The following is a 10,567-nucleotide window of genomic DNA, read 5'->3' as shown; positions in this document are numbered from 1 at the left end:
CTTTAAATGTATGGAAACAAACACACAGAGATTTTATAAGAAATACATTGTATCTGATGGGGGAACCACTTGGGTTTCTGAGGGTGGTTGCTTTCAGCTTGAATACAGACCTCACAAAGTAGAGAGTGACTACATTCATCTATTCTGCCACCCGTGATCCAGTCAGGGTCACTTTAAGGATCACTTGTTCGTGTGTGTGTGTGTGTGTGTGTGTGTGTGTGTGTGTGTGTGTGTGTGTGTGTGTGTGCAAGGGGAGAGGGGGCAGAAAATCAAATCACAGCTGGTGAGCAGCAGAAAGCGTGAGCATCCACAGAGCTGGAGTCTGATTTAATCATCGTGGTAGTGAGAGAGCAGTTAATTGACAGTCTTCTAAAACAGACTCAGCTAGCAAATGGACATTTTCGGCAGCAAACGTTATCTGGTTACGAATTAAGAACTTGATGGGATTAAAGAAAAAAGAGCTAATATCTTTGAAGAGAATACGCTAATCTTTTTCACACTGAAATTCCAGATATTCGTGCTGTTCTCACAGATGACCTCGTGTGTGTGTGTGTGTGTGTGTGTGTGTGTGTGTGTGTGTGTCTGTCTGTCTGTCTGTCTGTCTGTCTGTCTCCCTGGTAAACAGGGCAATCATTATTATTACCTTCATTGCACACACCGGGCTAGAGGTTCTGATTTTATATTACTGGACTTTTGTTATTTAGCTTCTCACTAAACTAATCCCTTGAAATAGTCATAGCAGTCTCATTTCTTTCAGCAAAAGACCAAAATACAGAGCAAATGAGTTTAGTATTTTATATATATATATATATAATTTCATATGTGTTATATATAATATATATCTCTCAAAAATATCCATGATATCACCTTAACTAGTCAATGAAGACATGACTCACCATAAATGTGACTCAGTGAAAGATCTGAAATAGGAAAACCCTCTGGGATGAGGGTGGGGAGAGACACAGAGGAAGGGGAGGAGAGAAAGTGAGAAAGAAAAGCACAAGAAGGCAGAGAGAGACCAGACTGGGATGATCTGGCAGGAGCAGGCAGAGGACAAGAGGCCTTGAAAAGGCAGCACAATGGCAGCCAATTCATTCACAACACAAAGTTGGCAATCCATAACAAAAATTAAAAAAAAACAATAAAAACCAAGCAGATATGCAATTTAAAATTTCTGGCACTTAAGGCTATTCTATTAGAAGGAATAAAAACCTACCAAAACATCGCAAGCCATGTATCTGAAGAAGAGCTTGCTTGTAGACCATTATGAAACCCTAGGCGGGGCACAATGACATACACCTATGATCTCAACAGCATCCACAGGGCTAAGACAGGCTGATATGAGTTTGAGGCTGGCTCAGACAACACGGTGACACCCTAACTAAAACAATTAAAAATTAAAAAGTAAACCAAAAGTAAATTATGAAAAAGGAAAGAGTGAAAGAGAATCGCTTCTCTAAGTACAGGTGTCTCCAGGTAAAGCATATAGGATGGGGTAAGTGAGATTTACCTTATTCATTCCTAACTACTTACCACACACATTCCCTACTTCCTCTGTAGATGCTGGTCATATGACATCTATAGCCAGCTTTGAAACAGTGTTGGCTGAATCACAAGGAAACACAGACAGGAGATGCCGACAAAGACAGGTAATGTGACAAAATTCCAGGGACCGGCACCGTTCTGTGGAAGGGCGCTCTGCATACGTGTGGCAGCTCAGATGGAAACTCTGTTTGCCTTCCATTCGATTTTCCCACGAAGTAATGAACAATGCTAAGACAGTTACCAAGGCAGAAGTCCACTGAACAAGTGGGCTCATGTCAACGGCAGTACATTTCTTTTCCCTGTTTATTACACACGTGGCTTTCCCTGTGATTTATATGACTGCTCGCCTTTAGGCTGGGTCTGTAACTCTGATTTTGTGCGGGGAAATTCCGTTTTATATTCTAGTGCTTTGTCTTTCTTTATGTTTCTTTTCTCTTTGGGGGTTTCACGTTTCCTAACATATGAACTATAGATAAGTATGTATGTAGACTGGTGCATATGTGTTTACCTGTGTGTACAACATGTTGCTTTTTTTTATGAAATTATACATCGTATAATGATGGTTAGAATCACAACAATCTGTACAATGAATCCTCTATGGAGTAAAACCAAAAAAAAATTTTTTTCAACATTTACATAGTCTAAAGGCTGACCAACTGTTATTGGTTCAATCTTCATATTTCATCTGTTTCTTAAAATTTTAGAGACTGTTTTGATTGGTGTGTATTAATTATAAATAATAAACAATGATTTCCAATCAACCCAACTTAGAAAGAAGGGTGGTGGAGAACACCTGATTGGATACTCCTCCAAAGATGACACGTTGATGGCCAATAAGCAGTTAAAAGATACCCATGGTTTGTTACTAGGGAGACCACACGCCCATTTAAAAACCTAGCCACCGCAGCAGACGAAGATGCAGAACCCAAACATTGTGGCTGCAGACAGAAGATGGCACTAGGCAGTCTGGAAGGTGCCGTACTCATTTCTTAAAACGTTAAATATAGTAAACTCAGCGTATTTTGTCATAGCCCACTCCTACGTATTCACACAAGGAAACAGAAAGCATTCATCCACACAGACTTTTCTAAACAGATGCACCCAGCGGCTCTATCTGGTGTAACCTAGCCCAGAAATAACCCAGATGCCCATCAGGCTGTGAACAGACAGCAAGCTTTGATTCAGCCAGACAATGGGATGCTTCCAGGCGATGGGAAGAAACAAGAGTATTTTTCTCTAAAGGGCCCTCCAAGCCACTAGAACAGCAGGGAATGAGAAGCCGGAGAAGCAGAAAAGAGAGCTGGGTTTGTTCTTTAGAAGGTGCACCCAAGAGAAAGCTGCTGCAGGCCTTGTGAGATTTAGGCAGTACCCAGAAGTGAACACAGCCATCACCCTGCACCCCTTATGGTGGACATCAGTCAAGAGCAGCCAGTCAGGAGCCTGAAGCAAGTCGGGAAGAAGGTGACCCACGCTGTTTAAACCTCTTCTCTGTTCACAAAGTCTCCCACACAAGACAGACTCTTCTCAACAAATATCTTTCCCCAAAGACACCAGACTCACAAGGTACTATGCCTCCCTTGGTTGGGGATGAAGGGAGTTCTCATATCTTCTTGACCCAGTAGGACCTGACAAGGCTGCCCCATGAGCTTTCATGAAGGAAATGCAACAAGGCCAGGAACCACGCAGGGTCCCAGTAGGCTGTGGCTAGCATGGGGCCAGGAGGGGTATATGAAACCAGAGTCTTAGAGCTATGAAGGTAAATCTCAACTGAATTGGAGGAAGATTCAGGAGGGTCAAGTTAGGGGAAACTGAGGTCCCACCTTCCAGACCCAGTGTTCTGCACATAAGCATGGGCTTTAACAAGTCGCTCCCAGATGCTGACCACAAAAGCCAGAGAGTAAAACGAAGATGTCCTGCTATTTGAGACTTGGATGAGTGCTTCTGGATCAGGCTCTGGAAGCCACCCTTTGAGTCCCCAGTAAAGTAACAAGGAAGAACCCCCCTCATGGGAAGAGAATTTACAGGACTGTCATGATCTTTCCAAATACTGCCTTATCCTATGCCAAGGCTGGACACTGCAGAATGGATACCCCAGGTTGGGAGCCCACCCCGCTTCCACATGTTGCCCACATCGCCTACAAAGGCCAATCAGAGGAGCACATCTTCCCAGACATATCTGTGAGCCGCGTCTCCACTGACGTTCCCTCCAGAGGCTCACCCAGCCAGACTCCAAAGCCCTCTCTCACAGCCTTAGGAAAGAAAACAGTAAATGAGGGTGCTTAGTGCCTGTCACAGTTGGGAAACAGAGCCCTCAGGAAATGCAAATGCAAGCACACACTGTCTCTCCACAGTGCTATTCAGCTCCCAGCCCACTCGGCATCTGTCCCAGAGGCTGCTGCGGCCAGGGATGACAGGCTCAGTCAGCTGAGTCCCTTTTCTGCCCCCCCTCCCTCATTTGGGGGCACCCTCAGAGGTTCACCGCTCTCAGATCCCAGGCCAGTGAGCCCAAAGGCCACAGAAGCAGACACCTCAGGGGTTGTGTTGTCTCACTGGATAAACTCACAGGGCCTCTGCTGTGTGCCAAGCTCCTTAGTAGTAACTCAGACCTCAGAGTCGACTTGGAAAGGAGCGTGGCTTGCCCAGTGACCACCACACAAAGTGGTAAGATGAACAGGAGGCCCAGTGGCGCCTCCACTCTACAGATAGCTGGAGAAAGGTCAGAGGCCATAAGCAAACCTTCACAATGATGGCCTTTGTGACTGTGAGAAAAGGGTACCAGTTCTCTCTCAGGAGACAGGCTTTGAAACCACAAGGCCCCGTGGAGGTGGCTTCACCCTTTCAGCTTCCCCTCTGTCTCAGGAATGAATATGACGTGATACCCTGGCCTGCCCGTCACAGGGTGGAACTGGACCACCTCTTCCGACTCTTGTCAAGTGCAACCAAGTCTAAAAGTTTCAGTCCATGCTCCTACAGTTCTACTTTGATTTTGAGGACAGAAATCACAATTGGATATATTGTGATATATAGGGTAGGCCCAGCCCTAGCCCCGAGGGGAGGGGAGGGGAGGGGAGGGCGTCTGCACCCACTGGTCTATCTTCTGCCAGCTGTGGGGTGCTGCTTATTGTGCCCTGCCATCCCAGCAGAGTCCTCAGTGTATGCCATCACTGCAGTGGCATCAGCACACGGTGACACAGCCAATCCTTCCTCCCACCAGGCTCTGAGCTCTCAGCTGGGCTCCTACCCGTACCCCGGTGGGTGGCTGCTTTAAGACCAAACAGGCCCCACTGAAAGCATTTTGTCTAGGAAAAAAAAACCTGGAAGATATTCTCTTGAGCTCAATCACATGTCCCTGGGAACAAACCAGCACTTCACAACGAAACTTCGTGTTATGGGAGATGTTTCTCCTTAAGTCACTGGGGAGCCAAGGCAGCCATGGGAACTGTAAAGTTCTGAATGCCCAGTTTCTCAGAGACACCTGGAGCTCTCTGCACCAGCCAAATCCGGGGAATTCAGAAGGCAATCTAGAGCCAGAATGATATGTCTGGTTTCTGTCTAGAATTGGGAGTTCTGTATTCTAAGGAGCCCCAAGAATAAAAGCTGTGGCAGCTCGGCCTGGGAGTGCTATACAAGGGGTTCCATGGGAACCCCAACATGGCACCGATGTAAATGGTCAGGGGACACCTTAGCCAGGAGGCCAGGGACATCACCCAACATGGAGCTGCATCGCAACCGATTTTACTACAACCAGAAGCTGCAACACAAATGGGGCTGGAGCCGTGCGTGCTGACAAAGAACACAGACGAAGGACAGAGAGGAAAACCTTAAAGTACACAATTCCCACAGGAAAATGCAGGTAGGAGATCTATCCAATCCTTGACCATAGAAAGATTTTTCTAGATATGACATCAATGTGACAATCCCTAAGTGACTCATAAAATGTAAATCATCCACCCTTCGGAGGACCCAATAAAATGCCCAAATGCTCCCCACCTCGACCTTTTGCTCCCATCCTCCCACTCTCAGTGGTCCCACTCTTCCTAGGGTATGGCTCGTGTCCTGTGGAAGCTGCCCCATGCCTACACAGAAGCCAAAATTACTTTAGATCTACAAGATGGATAAGCTACAAGGGATTTCTGCCTACATGATAAAAGTTCCAGAATTGCAAAGGATTCATAAGACTGCAAACCAGGCTCTTCCGTAAGGACACAGAGCCTAAGGACAGAGTGCCACCCTTCCTGAGGCTGAACTGCCACTTATGCCAAATGTCAAGGATTCCAGCAGGAGGCCCGCTGTGCATTCCCAACATTCCTAGAGTCAACAGTCAAAGGGCAGGAGAAGGAGTAAGCAGGCAGTAACATCCGCAGCAACAGTAGCTTCAGCAGGGGCTGGGGAAAAAGTAGCAGCCATTTTCCTGTCCAAAACGGTGGTTAAGGCCAGAGCAAGGCTGGCTCCAGCAGAGGCACAGTCAAGGTTGCTTCAGGTAGAGAGACAGCTGTGGCACCAGAAATGGCTGACAGCCAGTGCCAGCTAGGGCTGAGTGCAGCCTGTAGGACACAATTCTATCAGAATGCCTTGGAAGGCGCCAGGAGAGGCTGTGAGGTGTGGATGCAGGGTTCCAGCCTAAGGTGGGCCAGTGAGACTCCTGTGCTGCAAATGCAGAGGCTGGCTTGGTAGAGCACCACTCCAGAAGCTGCCCGGCCTAAAAGAACAGAAGCAAACACAGTGCTTACCGTGGCTAACTCATCGAACTTGCCAAAGAGTTCATTGAGCAGTTTCACCAGCTCCTGGGCCGTGCACTGGGACGCCAGACCTGTGAAACCCACGATGTCTGCAAACAGGATGCTGCAAGAGGAAAGGGATGCATGTCACCTCTTCTTGGTCACTTAGAAAATCGTGACCTGTGAGTCGCATAGCCTTTTCTATCTACACCGCCACTTGCTCCTCAAAGTACACTGCGTAACTTCCTTCTTCTCTTACAGGCTGGAAGACCTAGGCTACAAGGCACACCTCTTGGCTACAGCTAGCCACTGGCTATGGGAGCTTGCCATCCCGCATGCTGACCTGTCACCCACATGGGAAGCTCCTGCTAGCTGCCCAGTAGACCTGCTCCCTTCCCAGGGCGCTCACATAACTGCATCTACACTGGGGCCCGGAGCAGGGAGTAGAGTGGCTAGCTTTCAAGTAAGGAAATGTGCCTCCCCAGCAACCATCTTCTTCTGCTACCTCGATGCACGTGACCATCAGATGACCTGAGCCAAATCCCTAAGTCACAGCACAGACAGTCCACAGTCCCCCCATGATACCCTCCTTGCACTCCTGAGGTCTATCTAGTGCAGAACTGGGGTCAGTCTTGAACATGCTCGATTTTCTACAGATGATAAGACTCTAAAAATGATAGCTCCTATTGTTTCGTCTTTCAAAATTAAAATATATCCTGTAAATATCTGAGAGGTGAAAATCACATAGATCTCGTCTTTAAACATTGTTCAGCCCTAGGGTCTGTCTGAAAACATTCTGGTCAGATATTCAGAGCTTTCCTGCGACTCCAGAACCTGCAGAGAGTAGACACTAAGCCACAGTACTCTCCACTGGAGCCACAAATGTCAGATAAAAAGGAATGAGAGTTCTTGCGGGCAAGAGAGGGTGCCACTGAAGATAACCCAGGCTGGGCAGTACTGGGGGGGAGCAAGGTGGTCCCACTGTACAGCTACAGCAAGGGGACTGTCAGTTCTTTCTGGTGCCCATTTCTCATCTGTGATGTGGAGATGAGACTTCGCCTGTTTACAGTCATGTACAGTAACGTCTATTGTTGTTTTTAAATTTCTATAGTTTATTTTAATAACATTCTTTCCCTCTCCAAGCTCCTCCCCCAACCCATCCCCCTAACTTTGTGTTCCTTCTGTCTCTATCTAAAACAAACAAACAAAAAACCCTAAAAGCAATTTTTTTAAAAGCACACACACACACACACACACACACACACACACACACACACACACACACACACATACACACACACAGAATCCATTTTGTTGGCCAACCACTTCTGAGCGTGAGTCTGGATACTCCACTGAAGGAAAGAGATCTATCTGCCTCTCGGCAACCATTAGGCTTTTGTCCACTTCTCTCCTCCATGCCGGGATTTTGTCTGCCTTGAACTTGGGCAGGCCTTGTGTCGTCACAACCTCTGTGAGTTCAGACGTGCATCAGCCCTGCCGTGCCTGGAAAACACCGTTTCCGCGGGGCCATCCACTCGCGATGGTTTAAGTGTTACTTATACTTGTCGGTAGCTCGCTGAGGGCCAGCTAGGCTGGGCAGGTGCTTGGGAGGTCCGTGAATGGGAGATTTCAATAATCATCTCTGCCCTCAGGATTCCTTCTGGCCAGGAGAAGGGGACATTTGAAGTATACTAAGTATATTTAAGTGTGGTAAAACAGGAAGATGGGTGGGGAATGTCACTGACGGCTATGGTCAGGCCAGCTTTACCTGACAAGAGGATGGGGTGATAAGGAGATACTGAGGGAATGGAGTTCCAATAGGGGGGTCAGCGCTGTTGCCCCATGCCCTGAAGGATACAGAATTCGTACCATTCTACCTCTGCCTTTGGATGCACCTTCCTGCTGACTTCTGGCTCCTACTGCCATCAGACAGGCACCGTCTCACCCAAGATCAGTTCTAAATGGAGTCCTTTCTCTCCTGCTGCTTCTGATTCTGCCCACACCTCTGGCTGTTGTCACTTTGACTAGGAGAGGCCTTGGTGTGGGATCTGAGCTTATTTAATTTGAAATACATCAAGTCTCTTGCATAGACAGATTGGTATGGTAGGAATTGTTGTTTCTGTTGTTGTTGTTTTTGTAAGTCACAGTTTTGGTTATTATTTCTTCAAATATCCTGTCTTCCTCCCTTGTCTAAGGAATCTCATCATGTGTGCATTGATAGACTTGGCAGTCCCCCACAGAGTTCTGAAATCCTTTGCATTCTCCATATCCCATCACTCTGCAGCCCGGAGCGGCTTGTGGCTCTGTCATTAAGATCATTTATCCTCGTGCTGCCTGCTCGAGTCAGCCATCGAGCCCCCTCCATAATTTTTCTCACTTCACTGGTATATCTTTAATTTAGAAGCTCTGTTTGATTTGGTTATTTTTAAAATGTCTACTCTGCTGGTATTCTCTGTTTGGTGAGAAAACATCGCCATGGCTTCCTTTAATTGCACAGACACAGTTTGCTCTCTGAGCACATTCAAAATCGCTGACTTCAGATGTTTGTCTAAGAATCCCAACGTCTAGGCTTCCTCGGGACAGCTTCTGCTGGCTGCCTGCTTCGCCCATGTATGAGACATACATACTCTTTGCAGCATGTCTAATATATTTCTGTTGAGAACACAAGACAGCAATTCTGGAAATCAGAGTCTTCCCGGCACCCATCTGGCGGGCCCCGGGTTATGACTGTCTGGTTTCGACTGTTTGGTGATTTGTAAACTAATGTGGCAGAGGCTTGGTCTTCCGAAATTCCCACAGTTGTGCCTAGACCTTTTCAAGCAGCCCTGTTCGTTCAGTGCCTGGTTTTTCCTTTCATTCCCTCCAGTCGCCTTGCTGCCTGCCTCAATGGTCACCACTGCTGGAAACAGATGCAGTGCTCAGGGATCACCCTTGAGTCTGGCAGCGGCTCACGCAGGGCTGAGTCAGGGCTGCTGGAGAAGGCCAATCAGAAGACTTGGCAGGGACTCCCCAGGCCATCAGACACTGCTGAGGCTAAGCAGGGCTTTGAAGAGGTACCTTCTCAGCCTCCAGGGGCTGCGGAACTATGGAGGATGAGCACAGGGCAGGCACAGAAGCCACAAAGCCCCAGTCTTGACGCCTAGTGGTTTCTCTTGAGGAAACATTCCTGGGTGACTGCAGCAGTTTGGTGAATCACTAAGCTGGATCTAACTCCAGTTATCCCTGCTCTCGCTGCTATGAAATTGTCGCCAAAAACAGCGTCAGAGAACTTGGAGTGTTTTTCTTTCTAAGATTTTATATATTTCGAGTCAGAATCGATTTTAATTGATTCTGTGCATTGTATCCGATGAGGGTCCGATTTTATTGTTCTATCTGTGGATGTTCAGTATTTCTAGCACTATTGAAGATAACTCTGTCTTTATTCCACTGTCACTCTGGTGGCCAGGCTGGGTACATGTGTGTGGCTTCACTTCTGGGCTTCTTACTCTAATCTATCCTGTCAAGTCTCTGCTCTCAAGCCACGCTGTTTCAATCATGACAGTTTTGCAATATGATTTAAAGTCAGAACGTACGGTGCCATTAGGTCAGGAAATATGGTATGAGTTACATCTCTCATATTCATTAGGATTTTCCTGTGACCTTATGTGACCTGTGTTAGAGAGAGTCACAAGCACTTGAGAAGAAAGAGTGGGGTGGTACGATCTGTTTTGTCTACTAGCACCAAGTCCATAGTGCTGTCAGAGTTCTCTCTCTCTCTCTCTCTCTCTCTCTCTCTCTCTCTCTCTCTCTCTCTCTCTATTCTATCTCTCCTTCCTCTTTCTTCTTCTCCTTCTTTTTCTTTTTTCTTTTTCTCCTTTTCTTCTTCTTCTTTTTTCTTTTTCTCCTTTTCTTCTCCTTCTTCTCCTTCTCCCTCTCCCTCTCCCTTTCCTTCTCCTTCTCTCCCTCCTACTCCTCCTCTTTCTTCTTCCCCTTCTTCTTCTTCCTTCTCCTCCTCCTCCTCTTCCTCCTCCTCTTCCTCATCCTCCTCTTCCTCCTCCTCCTCTTCCTCCTCCTCTTCCTCATCCTCCTCTTCCTCCTCCTCTTCCTCCTCCTCCTCTTCTCCCTCCTCTTCCTCTTCCTCCTCTTCTTCCTCTTCCTCCTCCTCCTCCTCTTCTTCTTCTCTCTTCTTCTGTACATTATTGGAAGTGAATTACTGTTGATTTGATGGCTATTTCCCCTTTCAGTTCTACAGATACTCACTTGACATATTTCAGTACTTTTGAGTTGGGTGTGTGTTATGACTGTTATTGTAAACTTGCTCTTTA

At 47.0% G+C, this 10,567-nt stretch overlaps 1 protein-coding gene and 1 long non-coding RNA gene across 2 annotated transcripts in view; one reads left to right on the top strand and one right to left on the bottom strand.

Moving 5' to 3' along the window:
• The window catches only part of Adcy1 (adenylate cyclase 1), a 109,341-nt gene that overhangs the window by 57,361 nt on the left and 41,413 nt on the right, over positions 1–10,567 (bottom strand). Inside the window, exon 4 of the mRNA NM_001107239.1 lies at positions 6,276–6,387. Within this exon, the coding sequence (NP_001100709.1) occupies positions 6,276–6,387 (112 nt within the window). The remainder of the gene's footprint in view (positions 1–6,275; positions 6,388–10,567) is intronic.
• Positions 1,343–6,986, top strand: LOC120096658 (uncharacterized). Its single transcript, XR_005493408.2, has 3 exons — positions 1,343–1,476; positions 1,561–1,649; positions 6,525–6,986. It is a non-coding gene; the product is annotated as an uncharacterized LOC120096658 (long non-coding RNA).

Source organism: Rattus norvegicus, chromosome 14, assembly GCF_036323735.1.
Source record: "Rattus norvegicus strain BN/NHsdMcwi chromosome 14, GRCr8, whole genome shotgun sequence".
NCBI lineage: Eukaryota > Metazoa > Chordata > Mammalia > Rodentia > Muridae > Rattus > Rattus norvegicus.
The sequence above is the reverse complement of the archived record's forward strand: the minus strand, read 5'-3'. Positions and strand labels throughout refer to the sequence as shown.